This window comes from Mizuhopecten yessoensis, unplaced genomic scaffold, assembly GCF_002113885.1.
Source record: "Mizuhopecten yessoensis strain PY_sf001 unplaced genomic scaffold, ASM211388v2 scaffold4373_2, whole genome shotgun sequence".
NCBI classification, from domain to species: Eukaryota; Metazoa; Mollusca; class Bivalvia; order Pectinida; family Pectinidae; genus Mizuhopecten; species Mizuhopecten yessoensis.
The window spans coordinates 945,092-968,515 of NW_018405514.1; the positions used below are offsets into that span (position 1 = coordinate 945,092).

General features: G+C 35.4%; 1 protein-coding gene across 1 annotated transcript in view; it reads right to left on the reverse strand.

Annotated features, from left to right (window-relative positions):
• The window catches only part of LOC110448923 (rhomboid-related protein 2-like), a 56,813-nt gene that overhangs the window by 11,743 nt on the left and 21,646 nt on the right, over nt 1-23,424 (reverse strand). The window contains exon 4 of the mRNA XM_021495436.1: nt 13,098-13,262. Within this exon, the coding sequence (XP_021351111.1) occupies nt 13,098-13,262 (165 nt within the window). The remainder of the gene's footprint in view (nt 1-13,097; nt 13,263-23,424) is intronic.

Sequence of the window (23,424 nt, forward strand, 5' to 3'; positions counted from 1 at the left end):
AGTGGCGGGGTAGCAATAACAACAGTGGCGGGGTAGCAAAATAACAACAGTGGCGGGGTAGCAATACCAACATCAAACTATTTAGTGCGGTCAAGCTTTTACTGTATTAAGATTACATATTTGTCCGTTTGTTTAACGGTCGATGTACAGTAAAATCTAGATAATATGACCTCCATTTGACGACTCGCTGATCGTCACTATCGTTAAGTTTAGAGTTCCCACGTTTGTCTTGACGATTTGAGTACCTTTACAACACTGGTATTTATTGGACTAATGTTGACAATATCATGGGGTTTTAATTGTATTCATAGCCAAGTTACCCAGATGGCCTGTATCGCTCACCTGGATAATAAAGCAACCCTGAAAAGTTGTTCTTATTACGTATAATACTGAAATTATTTCCAAACATTGGCTCTGTCTCTAAGTAACACCCGCCCTCGTTAGGTTCCTCATTTCTGCCCCAATGAATTGGGGTGGATAAAGCTCATTTTCCCCTATCGGGCCCGTCCCTCTATCCCCTAAAAGCGATCATCTATTTATACAAAATTGAGTCTTCTCTGCCCAAGGATGCTTCAGGTCAAATTTGGATAAAATCCCTCAAATGGTTCAGAAGAAGAATTATTTTAAATGTTTAATTTTCATATCACCCTATTTGGCCCTCAGAGGGGCCACGCCCTCCTTTTATGTAAAATTGAGTTCTCTTTGCCAAAGGTCAAATTTGGTCAAAATCTAAAAGGCTGTTCAGGACTAGTAGCGTTGTCAAGGAAAGTTGACAGACGGGCGACGAACGCCGTGGTATGGCATAAGTTCGGACCAGGCGAGCTAAACATGAGTTATAATTATTTCTCAATCCGTTTATCTGACTATTGATGTACTTTAAATATTATATAGGTTTTCTGTGATATCAATACGTTTGTCCGATTTTCCTACTCACAGCATTTTACAGATTTTAGTATATGTGAATACGATATTCTGACCACCTGAGGTCTGAGAGTTTGGTAAAGGAAATAACAGGAATGCACATTTGCTATTTTGTTGACTTAGTTTCAGTTGATACCTTAGATGACTTTGCCATTTTACAAACATTACGTCTGGTTTGAAGCCATGTGTTCTATGAATGTCCACTGTATAAGGGGAAGCAGTGTTTGATCTAAAGGTCATCTACTATATTTTTTATACCGGATTATAAAAATGAACAATCAACATTATAGTAATAGTCTTGTCAACGGAATGATAAAGATCCCACATGATTAATTTTCTTTGCTTTAACAGTGCTATTGTACTCTACTTCATAGAGAGATTGTTAACTGTCTACTAGTGAAGCTATAAAAATGTCATGGAACCTGAAAGAAATATATTTTCCAAGTCAAGGTCAGCAATTTAGCTAACACTTTTTTCATGTTCCTATACTTGTACTGATAACAATGCAGGAGATGTAATGCAAAGTAACACTAAAAATAGTAATACAAAAATGTAGTACAAAATATGATTACTAAATAGTAGTACAATATAGTCTTACGAAAAAGTAGTACAAAATAATATTGATAAATACTAATACAATACAGTAATAAATACGAAATAGTAGTACAAAATAGCAATACGAAATAGTAATACGAAATAGTAATACAAAAATGTAGTACAAAATATGATTACTAAATAGTAGTACAATATAGTCATACGAAAAAGTAGTACAACATAATATTGATAAATACTAATACAATACAGTAATAAATACGAAATCGTAGTACAAAATAGCAATACGAAATAGTAATACGAAATAGTAATACGTGCGAAATAGTAATACGAAATAGTAATACGAAATAGTAATACAATAGAATCCTATGGTATTTAAGGAAACTTGCTAAGTTGGTTTAAGTCATACGAAATAGTAGTACAAAATGATATTGATAAATACTAATACAATACAGTAATAAATACGAAATAGTAGTACAAAATAGCAATACGAAATAGTAATACGAAATAGTAATACGTGCGAAATAGTAATACGAAATAGTAATACGAAATAGTAATACAAAAATAGTAATTCAAAATATGATTACTAAATAGTAATACAATATAGTCATATAAAGCCTTCGATAGAGTGTGGCATGAAGGGTTATTATACAAACTAGAATCCTATGGTATTTAAGGAAACTTGCTAAGTTGGTTTAAAAATTACTTGTCAGATAGAAAACAACGTGTTTTAACCGAGGGCATTTTTTCAACTTATAAATCTGTAAACGCTGGAGTTCCACAGGGACCTGTTTTAGGTCCCTTTTTATTTCTTTTATATACTAATATTATAGCCGATATTGTAACTAGTTACATAAAATTATTTGCTGATGATATCTCATTAAGTGAAATAATTGAAAATAACAATATTGAAATAGCTAATAAAATTTCAGAAAATCTTTCAAATATTGGTACTTGGAAAAAAGTGGGATATTAATTTCAACCCTTCAAAAATTGTATCAATGATATTTACTAGGAAAAGAGACACGCTACATCCAGATATATTTTTAACAATAGCCCAGTTCAATCCCTTGCTACTCACAAACATCTAGGTGTTATTTCATCTGAAGATGGTAAATGGATTCACCATGTAAAGTATCTATATGAAAAAGCGTTTAAAAGGGTAAATATATTAAAATCACTTAAAAAATGAGTCTCAAGAAAAACTCTTTTAAAGATATATAAAACATATATTTTTCCTGTATTGGATTATGCAGACGTTTGGGGGACAATTGCACGGAACAATCTAAACAACTGCTTGAATCTGTTCATTTAGAACCTGCTAGAGTCATAACAGGATTGCGCAAAGGTACCTCTCATCATAAATTATATAAAGAACTTGTCTGGGAATCTCTCTCGGATAGTCGACAAAAACAAAAATTAAGATTAATGTTTAAGATACTTCATGGCATGTCCGCGCAACATCTGAAAGATATAGCGCAACCATTTATATATCACAATGAAAATGAAAGATATCCATTAAGGACGACTAGATATTTCAACACTCCAATATGTAGAACAGTAAGCTATTAAAGTAGCTATTTTCCAAGTACTTTTAGGGAATTCAACTCACAATTTAAAGCTCTACTCTTCAAAAATAATGAAACTGTCTCGGCTACAACAAAAACGTATACAAATGATGGCAGTCGAAATATACATATAATTATGTGTCAACTTAGAAATGAAGCCAGCAATTTGAACTCCGACCTTTTTCTTGACCATTTAAAAGATTCTCCAATATGATATGCACATGCAACCTTGGTGAGGAAACTGCGGAACATAATTTTCTTTATCTGTCCTCTATTCAACCATTCTCGATTTTTTCACTTAGAAAGCAGCTGATTAACCAAAATATAACCCATGACCATTTTAATATAAACTCATTATACTTCGATGTCATGAATGTGATGAAAAACCCAATGCTAATACAATATAGTAATAAATACGAAATAGTAGTACAAAATAGCAATACGAAATAGTAATACGAAATAGTAATACAAAATAGTATTACAAAATAAGGCAGATTACTTCGGACCTGTAAGGTATCTTTTACAATGTATGAGCGAGGCGATTTGGTTGTTTCCCTCAGCAAAGATTCATATCTAATAGATTACTTTTAACTATGTTTTTTATGTACGTTTCAAATTGAATCACCAATTGTTCTTTCCATTTATGAAGTTTAATTTATTCATAACTTAATCGGAAATATGCACACTTAATTGACCTTGTTTATTCATCATACCAAGAGACTTGCTTAATGAGTAACCGCCGACTATCGATCCTATTCATGTCACTGGCGATCTATTACACACTGTATTTAAGGAGAAGTCTATGGCTCTGGTGCGTGCTGCCAAATAGGTGACTGTGCGTGAGGAACCATCCTTTTGGATCACAATTAAATAAACGTTCAACCACTTCGTACTGGTTACAGAAAATTTCGTTTTAGCAAGAAATATTCTAGTCGTTCTCGAGATAATTTATCATTCACTTTGTTATACAAATTGGAGTCAGTCAAAAGGACACAGACTCTTTGGGAATGAATAGTTCCTCGATACATTTTGAGATATGTGTTTAAATCCAACTTCCCCGTCATGTGATCACGGAGTTGGCAGAAATAGATATGACAATCAAAACTTGCATCTGAGCTCCATAAAATTGCTTATTGCATCAAACAGGTCTATCATACGAAAATCAATATGTTCTGAAAGAGATCGAGGAAGAGAATGGATGTAGGGGAGAGGGAGAGACATCGTTGTCTGTAAAACGTTCCTTATTTGGTTTCAAAGTTTCGCTAACGGCACCACACCGTCAGAACACGAACAAGGTTGGCATCAATTACAGACTCGAAGTCACAGCTGTACTTTTGATAATTGTATGTCAGAGATAAAGAATTCAACAAAACGAGGAATAATCTCTACATAAAAGGACAGAGAACATGCCTTACGCCACTCGTCTGAGACAGAGCCGTGCAATAGTTTAGCACTGGCATGAAAAATCATCTGATAGCGCACTGCCTCGTCCTGGTGGGGACGGATCCATATGTCTGTTTCATCTGTTGACAGGCTGAGGGTAATACACAGACCACTTACTCAGTTATACGTAAATCGTTTTATTCTATTGACAGAATGGTAGTCTCTGTAAATGTTGCTTCAAAATACCAAACGAACTTTGTTCCTCGATAAAGGTATCCGTTTACTGTACCAATCACATAATCCTATTCCTGATAATAACGTGTAAAGTATGATGTGCTGTTCTGTTGTGTACTGTCTATATCTTATACCGATACAAAACTGTTTTTGTAAAGACAAAATATTAACCCCTATTCATAACACATATAAATTACTATATAAGACCGATCATATAATTCATACACTAAAAAATTGATTCGAGGAAATATTTGACATGCTGTATTCCACTTTATGACTGTACGGGGCAACTATTGCAGAGGTCACTATGGATTAGGAGGTGGTCTGCGTTTCTTCTCTGTCGTATGCTTAGGGGACATTTAAAATACACGTGTACCAAACCAGACCTGCCTAAAACACCAATTGCAACAGTAATGATCTTGTTTGCTCGACTGTCCGTGCAGATATGAGTCGTTCTCTTTTTAATGAAATATTAAAACAACGTCAATAACTTATGCCTTAAGCACGTTTTTTTTAATCTAGACAAGACTTCATGTGACTAAGCCTAAAGGACATACTGAGCAAATTTTTCATTAGGACGGACGCTCTTCATAGTCTGAAATCAGGTCATAATGACGACTGTTATGACAGTGTATATTGTAGTCTCTACGGTTGACAATCCTGGATACACCATTTATTGTACTCGATTTATCCATATGACCTATCGAAGGTATATTTTACACATGATACGTTTCTAAATCGCTTTAGGCAGGCACTTATCTATCATTTATTTTACTTTCATATGTTTATAGGTGTATCGTTTATCTCACAATTTTAAAACTGGAATATTTTGACCTCTATCCTCGATGACTCATTTTGATATATATGTAGTTTGTGTATAATTGTTGGTTTATATGAAGCATTGGTCTGTACCATCATAACCGTAGAACAGGTTATGACTATAAACCCAGTTTAAAATTCCTACCAAAGGTCAACCCCTTACGTACATAATCACAAGTATAGTTAGTAAGTACCCCACATAACCTAATGTTATGAAAATCTATGAGATAGACACGTGTTTGACACTATACAATTCTTCTTTAGATGTGGACGTGAAGTACGTCCATAAATGATAAATCGACCGAAGTCTCAATACAAAATATGTATATGAGACAAGGCCTATTAGTCATGGACCCCCCAATCAACTCCGACTCAAAACTGAAAAGAGACGTCTTTTATCAGATGTAGTACCAGAATGATGTGTTGTCAACGTGCTGATTGAGTTGATTCCGGAATAAACATGGTAGCTGTAGAAATATCCTTACGTTAGATAGAGACGCTACGGAGCCGACCTTAAGTTAGATCTGCATACAGATAATGGACACAGGCATCTTTGTAATGTCGTACTGTGTGTATAATGAAACAAAGGTATACAATGAACATTGGAAACCTATATTTGTATTAACAAATAACACCTATAACTCTTATTGATGACAACCCGCATACTGGATTAATGGGAACACTCTAAACTCTGCTTCTTTTATTCAGATGACGAAAAAAACAGAAGTGAAGGAATTTATATCGTAGGTGTTGTCTACTTTTATGTAGTGAGGTAGGGTCGTATATATCTAACAATATTCAAATGATTTTCTTTTTTTTTTGGACGAATTCTTAATTAATATAATAATTAGTATTAAGAAATATGAACATAATAATTGTATGACATGAACTTTGGCATAAATACATGTACACATACCTACAGGCACATATATTCATATATGAATAAGGAAAATATTTGTGTTTACATGTTAAACATAACAATCATATATGACCTCACATCATCATCTCAAGCTGCTATCTTAAATATACTGATAATGAAGCAGTATTCTTTCACATTGTTTGTCTTCCTTGCTTCCATTATGGAACAAATCCATACCAATATCTATTTTATTTCTTCTGAATCATATATCACAATAATAAATGTAGATATGGAAAATAGAACTTCGTTTATCGTATTATACAGCTGGAAATGGCTATAGCCTCGCTCTTTGTAATAGAGACGCCAAAGTAATTTTGTTACATTTACCTTAGTACTACATGTACAGTAAGGTATGTATAGAAAGTGAAAGACAAACGTGTATAAAACATCAAGTCATCAAAGACAACATCCTCTTATAACTGGATGTAAAACTTGTATGAAATAATGAGTAAGTTCTCCACACCTGACATCTCGGTATATGTATGTAATTGAACAAAAGCACAGACAACAAGAAACACGACTATAGCCAGGATAAGATAGTTCCAACACCACAACTAGATATATTTTCTTAACACGATTCCAGAAGGTATTTACGGATAATTAGAACTGATTTTTACGATCTACTGTTAGAAGTTTGCTAAGTGAAGTACTATAAATGCACGAATACGAGTACAAAGAACTGTTGTCTTTCCTGTCAAACTCTTGGTAACGTGATCAACCTCTCTGGACATTTATGGTGTCTCGTAGTTGCTACTTAAACTAATCCTCTTGGAAATGATAGTTTTGATTGCTGTTTTGAATAAATCATTTTTATACCACAATGAAATGAAGTCATTACAACTGAATGCAGAAAGCATAAGTGTGTATTACAAAGACTCTTATCATTATTCACAAAAATAATTGCCTTTTAGTGTTTGAATGAGAGATAAGCGGTTTTTGATATCATTTCGTATTAATCTTGAGAAATGCGATTTTATTTTTATCTTGTAGAAACGGGTATGAATACTCTATAATAATTTGTGCATAATGCCTTTATCTTAATTTGCTGACATTATTGATATGAAATAATTTAGTTTTGATACTCAATGTGGGTTATTTAGAATAATATTTCAAAACAGCGCTAAAACATTAAAAGGTATCTTTCCAGAAATATTTCATCTAAAAGTCAGACTGGAGTCTTGATTGACATATCTAAATGTTTATCCAGATTGAATAATATGATTCTGAATCTGAAACTGATAATATTATATAACGTTATGAGCAGATGAAAACAGTTATGCAATGGAATTTAGTCACTGCATTTAATCCGTCACAGAGAAACTATCTTCAAACAGGTAATCAATATGTTTGTGTCTGCTTCGTCCTTAATTTATTCTTTTAATTAAGTTCGTTTTTACTTAATATTGATATTGCAAGGAACCTTCCTACAAATCGATATGGTGATTTCATTAATATTTTTATACCGACAAACAAAAGCATACTTACACATCATGATTTCGATTCATTTGCTGTCTCAATGTTTTCTCTAAAATACATTTGTAAGTCCAAGTACACTGATCCTAACACATATACTACATGTTTCTTGAGTTTTATAAAATCAGGTTATACTACGACAAATGATGGAAGTCGTGTGAAGTGTTTCTCATTGTATACCCAGACAGACCGCGAATAATTAGAAGTCAACTAAAACTGTAATAAATATTTAATTTATACGATATACGGTCTGGGATCCAACTAAATATGACGACAGGACCAGCGTTTGAATTTCCGCTAAATTATTCAGTATGCTATTATATAGCATAGCTACCTGGCACAGGTGTAACATAGCGTCCGAGTCAACAAGGTCCAGAGCTAGGACAATAGCCCGCCGGAGAGTCGGTCTACAGACACGTAAAAACTATTACAGAAATGGAATTGAGTATTCGCCATTTATTGCTACTCCAATGTGTCAGAAGTAATGTTGTTTACCCGACATATTTAAGCTCCCTCGAGACTAGGATTACCAAGGCCTACCCTGCTCACATAGACGACATGTTCAAACTCCCATGAGATCAGGATTATCCAGCCTCATTCTGATCATAACTTTTCATTGGACATATTTAATCGACCGTAATATAATTTTATTGACAAATAATGTGTAGACCATCCGTCAACAACGAAATTCACAACTCCAAACTCATTCGTATTGGAAATTATCGCAGAGAAAGTGCTTTCTCGTAAATCGTCTTGATCCGGGAAATCCAAGTTGTGGTACGCTCTAAAACTGTCGCTGAACGCTCTAAAACTGTCGCTGTATCAACCTTCGAGTCATAGTCCTATCAGCCTAATGGCATCAACACAACACTCAATCCGAAAACCAAAACACAGAACAGAAATTGTATCTACTTAACATTAAAAGGGGCAAATTAATTAATGCACGTCTTGGTTGAAATCCTTTTCGAACTGATATCAGTTTCTAACTCAGCTGAAATGTGATATACACCAGAATCAAGTCTAGTGAACTATTTATAGCCATACGTCTGTATATGGTGATGTGTGTGTAATTTGTTGTAGAGCGTTTTTAGAAATATTCGAATATACGTTCTCTGTTTTGAAATTAGAACAAAATACTGATGGCAAATATCTTGCTTTTAATATTTAAGTAGCTGTATGAAACTGAATATTGAGAAAACATATATTCTTCCAAGGGAAACGAACAACAATTAAACAATGATTATTCACGCATGACACGGCAATGAATAACTAAACCGGTCGCTAAAGACATCCACAATGGATCAACAGTCATGCGTGAAGCGCCTCTTCCGACACGCAAATCGTATCGATTGTTCTCGGTGAACAAATCCTTATCGTATTTATCTTTTAAAATATGAATATCACAGGTGACAGGCAAGCAGGTCGAGTGTGAATTGTCTACACTCTTAGAGGCAGTCGGTCTGACAGCTGTTTGTAAGAAACTTTCTGTAATCTGTAAACATTAATAATGTATTGATTCATGTTACCTTGCTGTTGTATTACTTCAATAATCATTACTTCGTAACTAACGAGCTAGCCATAAAAAGTTCAATAATCACCACGTCGCCAGCGGTACAATATCGGCAGGTTGTGATGAACTTTTAGTGGCCAGCACTTTACTGTTTATACGAGGATACGTCTGCACGAGAGGGCGATAGGCATGTCCCTACAATGCTATTTAGAGAGTAGCATTGCAACTTTATAGTTTTGTCGATATCAATCGTTAGCACACATCTCAGATATACAGAACAGTATTTACCTTATGCTTCAGAGATATATAAGTAACTGATTTAGATATACTTTTTTTAGGATTTTCTATATCTATATTTGATGTGCCGTGAGAACAATATTTCCCAATCACTAAACAAACATCTTGATGTGTAGGAAACGTTCGATTCCGTGCCAAACCTCGCTCCATTCCCACCATATCGATATAATATGTCAATAGCACGTCCTGTGATGATTACAAATCCCTTTCTGTTGTTGTTTACTACTCATGGTAAACATCCTCCAGGGCACAGTTCTTCAAACCATGATTGCCTTTTCAGAAATATTAACGAAAAACGTTTATCAAAATCTTCAAAAAGCTTATTAAGATACTGCAGTAGTATATGTAGGTATGAAAAAACTCACTGCAACACATTAAATACAAAAATATTCTTAAATTTTCAATTATTTCTCAAACATAGTGTACTGAAATGTATACAAAACGAGCCGTTAAGCCAACCAGACTCTGAACAGCTAGACTCGGGCCTCGTACAGACAAGGTTTTACAGTTTTTGCTATGGTGGAGGAAGGAATCCGTTGATTATTACAAGTCTTATATCATTTTATTACACTCACAGAGACATCCCAGGAAAACACAAACAGTCTGATAAAAAGTGTCTAAAATATATATGTACGACATTCCAAAGGAAGCAACCACAATCTGATGAAAACAGTATTTAAAATAAAACATGAATATAACCTCATGACGAGCACAATAACTTACAGTGTACATGGACAATTTCGTTTTAAGATTTATATTTTACTTAAAAAATATTTTCTTATTCCTTATTTTTCGTTTTATGGACGACTAGGCTGTAAATAGATGTAAGAATTGAAAAAAATCGATTTATATGTAATTAATGATCTCAAAAATCAATATAGTAAGTGGGATTGGCTGTATCCTTACACAGTAGTTTGTTTCAGTATTTCTATGTATTGTAAGTTGATACGGATTTTAGTTTTTAAAATGTTATTTAGAGCGTTAAACATTGATAACGTAAATTTTCAGTAATTCTGTCATGTACAATAATTCTCTCTTTAAACAAATCACTTTAACAATATGACAGTTAACATAGTCAACTTTCTACTATTCTACAAACTTTAAAGTCTGTTTGTCACATAGAAATTAATATAGGAATTTCAAGTGATGGAAACGTAAACAAGTTATTTGGAATTTTAAATATATAAAACGGTTTCTAATTAAATAAAGATACCGTTGAATTCGGAGTTTGCAACAATATATTCTTTCACAAGAAGTTAAGCGAAGGAGATGGAGGTGGATGACCCCATCCCTAGAGTAGCAATGAGATGGACACCACCAGGAAACAGACAGAGAGAAAGACCAAACTAAACCTGGAGGCGGTCTGTTGAGAAAGAACTAAAAGAGAAAGACTGGACATGGGTACAAATACACCAGTGGTCCCAAGACAAACATAAATGAAAATATCTGGTGATGGCCTTATTGCAACCCAGCACGAAGAAGACAAACTAACCTCCCAAACAGCTGCGTGTATGAGTAAGGTAGATGTTCAGCGTAATGTTAACAGAATACAGTCATTGTATCGGGTTTCAAAAAACCCACAAAACCCAACAATGCTCATTAAAATATCTAGAAAGTTTGGGTGTAGGTTTGGAGAGCACCGACATATATATAGGACTGATATTAACAAAGGGGTGACTTATTTTAATCCATTGAATGATATTTGTTGATATGAATAATAAAGATATAGTAACACAAAAGGTAATGTCTACTCAATCGTCGTTTTATGTCAATGTACTTATAAACTGTACCACGTTGGTAGGCGAACCAAAGCAGCTTATCATAGGAATAACAAATTGTCGGCCAGACCGCTATTCGAATTTCGACAAAACTACGGCAACACATGTCCATTATCACGTTCTAGCACATGTCCGTTATCACGTTCTAACACATGTCCGTTATCACGTTCTAACACATGTTCGTTATCACGTTCTTACACATGTCCGTTATCACGTTCTAACACATGTCCGTTATCACGTTCTAACACATGTACGTTATCACGTTCTAACACATGTCCGTTGTCATGTTCTAACACATGTCCGTTGTCACGTTCTAACACATGTCCGTTATCACGGTCTAACACATGTCCATTATCACGTTCTAACACATGTCCGTTGTCACGTTCTAACACATGTCCGTTGTCTCGTTCTAACACATGTCCGTCATCACGTTCTAACACATGTCCGTTATCACGTTCTAACACATGTCCGTTATAACGTTCTAACACATGGACAGGCGACGTATAACAATATCAGCTCATGGTACATGACTCAGCGTTATGATTCTATTATGATATAACTGACAGGCCCACATACATGTACTGGGTCGTGTGAATAGACATTGTGGATCACTAAACGCGGCGATAGTAACCGACATGTAGTGTTGTCTATAAACCACCTCAGTTACCTCACCGGCACGTCATCTATTAATAACGACTAGGCCTAATCAGATTACTGTGGACATCAATACTATGACTAGACAAGCCACATACGATTCCGAAGGACATAATGATAACTATAAATTAGTTATGCAAACGTTGTTGTAATTTTATCAGATTATTGTTAAACAAATGTACATTGATGTAATTATTTGCGCTTTGAAGGTATACCTCACAAACTGAAATAAGTGTTAACGCGTTAAGGTTTTATCTGGACAACACGAACGTATTTTTAAACCTAAGATATTAGCATGAAGATCTTAAAAAAGATACTAGAAAGCAAATTCATTATCGCGAGATCTACATGGGTGACGGGTCTAGGACACCGACTGATATGCACACCCTGTTTACAGTGATGTATGGATTACCTCCCTTTAAGAATGAATTAAATATTTCTCTTCACTTGGCTCTGACATAGATTCCACCTGAAAGTGTTAATGATACTGGCATTGGACTTTTATTATCTTTGAAGACCCCCACACGGCATAGATAATGTCCCAACAGAATGGAAATTAGATTTTTATTTCTATGATAATAGTGTCTTAATTGATATGATAATTATTAAACTAGTTACTAATGTTTATGTTTTATATGTATCGTTCTGTAAAAGCTATATCAAAATAATCCAAACCGGTACCAAATCAAATGGATACTAATTAACAGAGAGTATCTCTGTGTTTTTTGAATACGTGACCTATAGTTACCGTACACTGGAGATAAAGCCGTATCGACGAGGTCCCATGACTATTGATAAAATCAAGCTAAGGATGACGGATGCACTAAAAATGTCGATTAGTCGGCGGAAGAAAATGATGAATTCACTCACAATGTTATCTCATTCCTAGTAGGAGACGACTGATTTGTGTACGTGTTGATGGATTTCTTGTTAGAATAATCCGGATAAGAGAGGACGTTGATGAATCCCTATAAGACAAATTTACTTACAATATTGATGAATTCCTGGTAAGAAATGAACTGACGGTTTGGTTCTAGACACTTCATCATCAGGACTTCCGCCGTGTGTCTGTCAAGGTCAGGGTAGAATTCTGGGTCCCGCAGCACGCGCTCAAAGTCCTCGACAGTCATTTCTCCGCCTCCGGTCCGGTCAACCTTGGGGACAAGACGGACATGTGTCATTTTCCTTTTGTCACTCTTAATAAAATGCTATCAATATCAGCTCTAACGAGGTGTTTCACACTTCAAACAAGGACTTTTAGTTACCTCTTAAACCGTAATAAAAACAGCAAGAGACTACCGAAGTGTCTACAAATTATACCATAATTCTAATTCAAAATCGTTAAAACTACGACAAAATAAGAACAGATTTTCAATGAGACCATTGAAAAAGTACATGTAGTATGAAGATACAAGGATAAAAGAGGAACTTACATTTCGGTCTAAAAAAGACAACACCGGGAAATGAGGAGGCCAAGTACATGGAAACGCACCATGAATAGTCGCTCGTCTCTGACATCAGATACGGCAAGCGTTCATGTCATGTGATGTCCCATACACAGTACCGGCCATTTTATTTACCTTACACCACACTCCGTCGATAGGTTAACAAAAAAACCCCACACAATGTTCAAACCTCGTACTTGAAATAAGGAGGTTTTGTACCGGATTGAACGATATGAAGTATATTATTCCAACAAATGTGAACTATTCTTGATTATATCAAACATATGTAATTTGAATATCTTATTTTTAACGGGCAACTGTTTCAGGGGGAAATTCGTATGAGAATAATTCACGACATTCTCTTAAGATTTCGATAGAAAATTTATAAAAAATGAATAGTGTATCGTTAAACATGATAGGTTTTTAATTGACGGTAACTCATCTTATGAATAAACAGTGCTACATGTATCGAGATGAAGTCTGGAGTTACAAAGACAACTTGTAACTTCGTAATATTATCTATTGTTACAGAGTTAAAACAAAATGCTGCTCTGTATTTTTCATTTAAATATAAAGTGCGTAGTGGAGATATCTAAATCTAAAAATACGAGAAGGAATCAGATTTGAAATAATGTTTATCAATGCGAAAACCAAAGAGCGCGAAAGTGTGCGGCACCATATGGTCATTTCGTTCTTTGAGGTACTAGAGGTCAAAAGACTGAAGGTTTCTGAATCAACAGATACCTCGGGCAAGGGAAATAGTGCCAATAAAACCCTTTATATAACATTATAAATGAAGGATTTTGAGTAAATAGAAATTTACTCTAAAACTAGTAATTCACTTAAACAGATTGAGAATAAAGAGTAACAGTAGGAGATACCATGGAATGGTCGATATAACGGTACAGCAGCTTTGAAACACCATACAGAAATAACCGTCATAATGTCTGCCTATAAAACAAATCACCTGTGACATTTACAATGCTCGGTAACCAATACTTATCCATACTGACCTCTTTATACATCATTTGCAATAATTATCAAAAATATGTCAAGCTTATAATGCCAAGCTATGACGACGTACATGATAACGTGACAGAGGGCGCTCTCTTTGCTTCCCTGTATTGTATTTAGAACTTGTTGAATACATCACTATGGTAGATATGAAGTATGAAGTAGAGATGGGTATTTGTCTATGCAAGCTATATGACATATGAACATTAGAGATGGAAGTTTTGTCTGTCTTAACTGTCTCCAGTCCGATAGGACACTCGCTCTAACGAGCACATCGCTGTTGGTAATTGGCAAGCGAGCTACAATTTAACGTGACTGCTCACGCTCCGAAATCATCAGCTACTTATCAATTGGGGGTTAAAGGTCAAACAGTGCTTTAATGAAGCATCGTGAAACTAATATAAAGGAAACGATCAATGATGAAAAAGCATTCCCATCGGGTTTTCTAGGCAGTACGAATAACCAAGCAGATCCGTTAATTGTTGATGGGACAGGTAGACATGGTTATATTCACACTCGGCATTGCTTTCTAACAGTGTGGTGTGAGGCTCGTCTGCTGAATCATCCCGCTTAGACAGCCGCAATACGTACCCACTCTATGTAGAGTTGGCACGACTGTCACTGCGAAACACGTACTCCTAATATCAACACCAATTCATGATGTATTTGTATTAAATATAAGCGAATTTAATCAGTATTGTCAGGTTCTGTACTTTAAATTCAATACCTTGTATTGATTAGTCGGACACAGCAGTGTTTCCTACTCTTAGATCTTAAAGTATTGTTAAGAAAGGTTTTTAGTATGGAGGAGCAAGGCATGGCAGCAATGATCAAGAAGTTAAACGTGCGCCATAAGATAGATCAGCATTGGCTGGATGGCCAAGTACCCCTCAGTCACACTTACGTTCACCCTTCCATAGTTAAGTGACATAAAATAAAACTAGATAGAGGAGACGATAAGGCAGTCTTCTGTTGTAAATATAAGTATGACTCTACATTTTATATGTCTACAAACAATACTCGTTAAACCGATATGTTCAGCAGGAGGCGCTGTTGTCATCATGAACGCCATAATCGGTTATCTGATGACGTCGGTTCTTCATCCGACACGAGCTGAGATATAATGGTTAGGAACCAAGACAGACGATATCGGGTCATCATAATGTCCGACATAGAAAAATAGACTTAAAAGCACACTTCAAACTCTTGGTGGAACAGTTTCGTCCTCGTGAATTTCAATAAAACGAGCGGAGTGTCAGAAACAACCACTTACCCCGACTACAGGCATATAGACTTACTATAGTGAGAGATAAGTCTGGGCCACAAAACAGGAAAAATCAGAATATTAGAAACGGAAACTTCTCATTGATCTTGAGAATATTGGACAGACAAATAAGACACCGTCGCTAAACCTGGCATTAACGGGCACTGGTAATGTTTACCACGGTCACATGTAGGCTACATGACTGACGAAAACCCTCATCAAACCATTATCAACTGACAAACCTCCCTAAGTGTAGCTTACACTCTGATTAAATAAGTATTGCTGGGGAAAACATGAATATTTCTCGCGGAAGCTGGGCAAGTCCAATGTGTCGGGTTTTTCAATTCAACGACGGGTCGACAATATTCAGCCCCCATTTTGATTTCTTTATGAAGTTGTTACGTAAATATTGATACGTAAGCAAACACATCAGATATTACTGATCAATATAACTAAAAATATACCTCTGGACAACAACGGCAGATATAGTTTATGAATGTTGCGTCCTTAAGACAACGAAACTCATTGAATAACACCATGTTGAGTGACGGGGGTACCCCGAACAAAATGACAGATCAATGTCACTGATCAACTTTATTGAAATAATTTGTATGTAAAGAATATAGAATTTCTGTATTTTTTATACAAAATACCTCATTTATTTGTAAGCAAGGGCCGGGACTAATATTAAATTTGCAAAATGTAATGGTTGATCCAATCTTTCCAATTCTTTATCATTTTTAATCATTGCAGCTTAGTTTTGATAAAATACGTGTCCTATGCAGAAGGATAAATTCAAAAGTGCAAGTGTTTATCAGGACAATGAAAAAGTATAGGTGTACATTGAAGCATTGAACTGCCTTCGGCTGTCACTGAAAGGAATATGAATGCCAACCGGAATGATAAATTCCATCTTCATTTTATATGTGTCATTTCAAGTTGGCATTCATAACGTCTATGGATGCAAACTCAAAACAGTTCAGTAGTTACAGTTACCGTTTTTGATTTTCTTTTTTGAAATGATTTAATATCCAAGAAAATCTGGCTATTTAATCCAAATTTAGCATTTAGCTAAAGAAAGTGGTTGTTTTTATCCTGCTATTTTAATGAACAAAACAATCCCCTGAATGGAAGGTCAGTAGCATGGTATCTAGCTAACATAAGCCACTCTAAAGCGCTTTACAGTACATAGATATACAATTTGACACAGTCAATGCAATTAGCATATATATATTAATCAATACAATATTGAGGAATTCTCAGGAGCTGCCTTATCAGGCGCTAACTACTAGTACTATGCCACCTGGCTAATATCTCCCCATGTGTGTATGCCTGTGTGTGTGCTGGAGATGTGTTCTGTTCTGTTTGTAGTGGGACCTTGCTTCCAATGGTATCATTTATAGTGCCACTTCACTTGAATGCTACAGCACAGATAACGCAACACCCACCCCAGACCATTTTATACTCCACCTGGGTTGTTGGAGTTGTGTGGGCGGGATAAAAACACTTTCTCTAATATTCCATGCGTACGGCGACTTCGGAGATCGAACACCGGCCGCCTGCTTGGAAAGCCGGAGTGTTAACCACTCTACCTATCCGCCTATAGTGTCAATGTTAAAAACGAGGCCATAGCATTCATAGCTAATATAGATGTCATCTGCATTTGCTAGGTTTATAAAACGGCAAAGTTTTACAGCGGGAAATATTTCAATTCCACCTGAAATACCACTATAAAACGTATCCATCTTACTTACGAAACATAGCTCTCGAGTACCTCTTTTGACGTAATTACATGTACATTATTGTATCATAATTTTAAACATAATTGCCGTCAGATAATCATAACGCGCCGGTTTGTCTACAATCGTGTCAAAATTATACGGTTATAACTCCGAACAGAGTTTAATGTTTAAATAAAAAAAAATGTTTAGAAGAAAGATTTGTGATTGTCATAAATGCTGCATTCCGTCATGCCAAAAAATGACGGATGATGCATTCACGTTACAATTTTGCGCAGACGGCTGGAATTCATTAACACAAACTGCGTGCATGTAATTAATTGGATAAACATTAAGTATAGCCTACGGAATACACACAGACAACAAGATGGAAGTGGAAACACAATGACAACCAACACTGTCGATCGAGGGGGATATACAAGATATAAGCTATCGACAAAGTGATTGTCTAACATAATTGTAACTATCGGTATTTATGGTGGTCTAACCATCCTCTTTTGCTTCAACAGTAATTTTGACCAATGGGTTTTCTGCGATTTTTGCCAATGGCATCATCTATGGGTCCTAGAGGACGAAACGACTGTATGTCAATCGTCCGCAATGTGGCACCATAACGAATGCTTTACGAACTCTGAGAATTTCTTAAAACCGAACGACAACAAAATTATTCAAGTTTAATTAATTTATAATTAAGATAATTAATTAGTTAAGATATAGAGCCGTAAAGATGCATGAAGCAGTGTCTGAGTTTATTTTAGCAAAAGCCCATTAACATATTCCTACGCGAGCATAAACAGTGGATCCTCAGGGGAACAACACAAATCGTAAACGCTGTTTATTACGTCTATCTAGCTTATATAAGTTAATTTCTAAGTTTCAAAACGAACTCGGATTTCTTTTTCAAGGAAAATGAACTAGTTCCAGTTATCTAAACGTGATTAATAGTCTTCACTTATGTATTAGTTACGCTTTATCCACCGGCAGACAAATGTATGATATATGACCTGTTAATCACCTGTAGTCAGACACGAGAATCACTTAGAATCAGACTAAGGGGTAGTCCTAGGGTACAAACATAGCAACTGCCGTATCAATCAATGGTATTCAATCTAATTGATGTGCAAGGAAATTACATTCTCAAAACTTTCTTCCGAGTGCAAAAGAGCTGGTCATTATATATTGTACGTTGAGCTGGTCGTTATATACTGTACGTTAAGCTGGTCATTATATACTGTACGTTGAGCTGGTCATTAAATACTGTACGTTGAGCTGGTCATTACATACTGTAGGTTGAGCTGGTCATTATATACTGTACGTTGGGCTGGTCATTATATACTGTACGTTGGGCTGGTCATTATATACTGTACGTTGGGCTGGTCATTACATACTGTAGGTTGAGCTGGTCATTATATACTGTACGTTGGGCTGGTCATTATATACTGTACGTTGAGCTGACCATTATATACTGTACGTTGAGCTGGTCATTAAATACTGTACGTTGAGCTGGTCATTACATACTGTACGTTGAGCTGGTCATTATATACTGTACGTTGAGCTGGCCATTACATACTGTACGTTGAGCTGGTCATTATATACTGTAAGTTGAGCTGGTCATTATATACTGTACGTTGAGCTGGTCATCATATACTGTACGTTGAGCTGGCCATTACATACTGTACGTTGAGCTGGTCATTATATACTGTACGTTTGACTGGTAATTATATACTGTACGTTGAGCTGGTCATTACATACTGTAGGTTGAGCTGGTCATTATATACTGTACGTTGGGCTGGTCATTATATACTGTACGTTGAGCTGGCCATTATATACTTTACGTTGAGCTGGTCATTATATACTGTACGTTTGACTGGTCATTATATACTGTACGTTGAGCTGGTCGTTATATACTGTACGTTGGGCTGGTCATTATATACTGTACGTTGGGCTGGTCATTATATACTGTACGTTGGGCTGGTCATTATATACTGTACGTTGAGCTGGCCATTACATACTGTACGTTGAGCTGGTCATTATATACTGTACGACTAAAACCTATTCAAGCAGACAGGACATGATGGTGAAAACAAATGTGATTTGTTTAGTTTACTAGAGTCATTTACAAATACCAGCGGGGTCATCGCTAACAAATTGTGACTCATCAGTTTAACTGGTATAAAGTTGTTACTCGTTTGGTATACTGATAACAAATTGTTACTCGTTTGGGTTACTGATAACAAATTGCTACTCGTTTGGTTTACTGATAACAAATTGTTACTCGCTTGGTTTACTTGTAACTACTGTACGTTGAGCTGGTCATTACATACTGTACGTTGAGCTGGTCATTATATACTGTACGTTGAGCTGGTCATTATATACTGTACGACTAAAACCTATTCAAGCAGACAGGACATGATGGTGAAAACAAATGTGATTTGTTTAGTTTACTAGAGTCATTTACAAATACCAGCGGGGTCATCGCTAACAAATTGTGACTCATCAGTTTAACTGGTATAAAGTTGTTACTCGTTTGGTATACTGATAACAAATTGTTACTCGTTTGGTTTACTGATAACAAATTGCTACTCGTTTGGTTTACTGATAACAAATTGTTACTCGTTTGGTTTACTGATAACAAATTGTTACTCGTTTGGTTTACTTGTAACAAATTGTTACTCGTTTGGTTTACTGATAACAAATTGTTACTCGTTTGGTTTACTTGTAACAAATTGTTACTCGTTTGGTTTACTGATAACAAATTGTTACTCGCTTGGTTTACTTGTAACACATTGGTACTCGCTTAATTCCAGGTAACACATTGTTACTCGCTTGGTATATTGATAACAAATTGTTACTGGCTTGGTTTACTGATAACAAAATATTACTCGCTTGGTTTACTGACAACAAATTGTTACTCGTTTGGTTTACTGATAGCAAACTGTTACTCGTTTGGTTTACTGATAACAAATTGGTACTCACTTGGTTTACTGATGCCAACTTGTTGCTCGTTTGGTTTACTGATAACAAATTGGTACTCACTTGGTTTACTGATGACAAATTGTTACACGCTTGGTTTACCGATAACAAATTGTTACTCGCTTGGTTTACTTGTAACACATTGGTACTCGATTAATTCCAGGTAACACATTGTTACTCGTTTTGTTTACTGATAACAAATTGTTCCTTGTTTGGTTTACTGATAACAAATCGTTACTCGCTCGGTTTACTGATAACAAATTGTTGCTCGTTTGTTTTACTGATAACAAATTGTTACTGGTTTGGTATACTGATAACAAATTGTTACACGTTTGGTTTACTTATAACAAATTGTTACTCGTTTGGTTTGCTGATAACAAATTGTTACTCGCTCCGTTTACTGATAACAAATTGTTGCTCGTTTGGTTTACGGATAACAAATTGTTACTCGCTCGGTTTACTGATAACAAATTGTTGCTTGTTTGGTTTACTGATAACAAAATATTACTCGCTTGGTTTACTGACAACAAATTGTTACTCGTTTGGGTTACTGATAACAAATTGTTACTTGTTTGGTTTACTGATAACAAAATATTACTCGCTTGGTTTACTGACAACAAATTGTTACTCGTTTGGGTTACTGATAACAAATTGTTACTCGTTTGGTTTACTGATAACAAATTGTTACTCGTTTGGTATACTGATAACAAATTGTTGCTCGTTTGGTTTACTGATAACAAATTGTTACTCGCTTGGTTTACTTGTAACACATTGGTACTCGCTTAATTCCAGGTAACACATTGTTACTCGCTTGGTATATTGTTAACAAATTGTTACTGGCTTGGTTTACTGATAACAAATTGTTACTCACTTGGTTTACTGATGACAAATTGTTGCTCGTTTGGTTTACTGATAACAAATTGTTACTCGCTTGGTTTACTGAAACAAATTGTTACACGCTTGGTTTACCGATAACAAATTGTTACTCGCTTGGTTTACTGATGACAAAATGTTACTAATTTGGTTTTCTGATAACAAAATTTACTCGCTTGGTTTACTGATGACACAATGTTACTAGTTTGGTTTACTGATGACAAATTGTTACTCGCTTGGTTTACTGATAACAAATTGTTACTTGCTTGGTTTACTGATGACAAAATGTTACTAGTTTGGTATACTGATAATTAATAACAAATTGCTACTCGTTTGGTTTACTGATAACAAATTGTTGCTCGTTTGGTTTACTGATAACAAATTGTTCCTCGTTTGGTTTACTGATAACAAATTGTTCCTCGTTTGGTTTACTGATAACAAATTGTTCCTCGTTTGGTTTACTGATAACAAATTGTTCCTCGCTTGGTTTACTGAAACAAATTGTTACACGCTTGGTTTACCGCTAACAAATTGTTACTCGCTTGGTTTACTGATAACAAATTGTTACCAGTTTGGTTTACTGATAACAAATTGTTACCAGTTTGGTTTACTGATAACAAATTGTTAGTCGCTTGGTTTACTGATAACAAATTGTTACTCGCTCGGTTTACTGATAACAAATTGTTACTCGTTTGGTTTATTGATAACAAATTGCTACTTGCTTTGTTTTCTGATGACAAATTGATACTAGTTTGGTATACTGATAACAAATTGTTACACGCTTGGTTTACTGATAACTAATTGTTACTCGCTTGGTTTACTGATGAAAAATGTTTCTCGTTTGGTTTTCTGATAACAAATTGTTACTCGTTTGGTTTACTGATAACAAATTGCTACTTGCTTTGTTTTCTGATGACAAATTGTTACTAGTTTGGTATACTGATAACAAATTGTTACACGCTTGGTTTACTGATAACAAATTGTTACTCGTTTGGTTTACTGATAACATATTGTTACACGCTTGGTTTACTGGTGAAAAGTTCTTTCTCATCAGTTTACTGTTAACAATTCGTTACTCGTCTGATTTATTGGGGAAAATTGATGTATACCATTGACTTGTTCACTCTCTTTGAGATGAAAAATCGTCCTGAATACTTAATCTCTTCCAGACAGATTTTAGACGTTAGGGGGGGATCCTTTATAGGAGGGCGAAAATATCCTGACAGGAATGTGTGAGTGAAATATCAGTCGAAGAACAAATCACTTACTAAACCTGTTAAAAATACACTCAGTAAGCCAATGTCCCGAGAGAAATCGAATACGGGTTAAGTGTGTCGACTAGAGGTACTAAACTGATTTGGAGTTCGCGCGACAGCTCGCGCTTCCTGTGGAACTCAGTCCATACCCTACCCATAGGCTGTCGTGTCAAAACACGCACGATATCACTCACAGTATTTTCATTGTTGATCACTTTTTCAAAAAAAGAGATTACCCTGATGAATGATTCTAAAAACAGTTTTCGTAAAATGTTCAGTATCAACAGAACAGGATAGTTGAATAGCGTCACGGTCGGTTCAAATCACTCTTACACTTTAGAGACACTGAATGATTTCCTGGCAACCGTTTTTTATATTAAAAATGCTTTTCCATGTTATTAAAATGATAACGGCTAGCTTAATTATTTATCTAGCACATGCATTGCATCGAGGAACCGTTTTATCGCCATGTAAAGATATGACTTTCCCAATTTGCATCCATTGTTTTTCTGTAATGTAATCTTTAAACGTATGACAGCGGCCTTTTGTGTCCTGGCTGACCGACAGTTTAGCTGAATTGTATCAAGATCCACTGTTGTCGTCTGCTCAAACCTCGAAATTTAATTGTTGGCAGTCACAGACATATGCGTAGACACGGTGTTTGCGTTATCCTTGTTCGGCTAATGTAGGCGATGCAACTTTCTTAAACATAGAATTATCGGAATGATTGAATAATAAATAATTACTTAAAA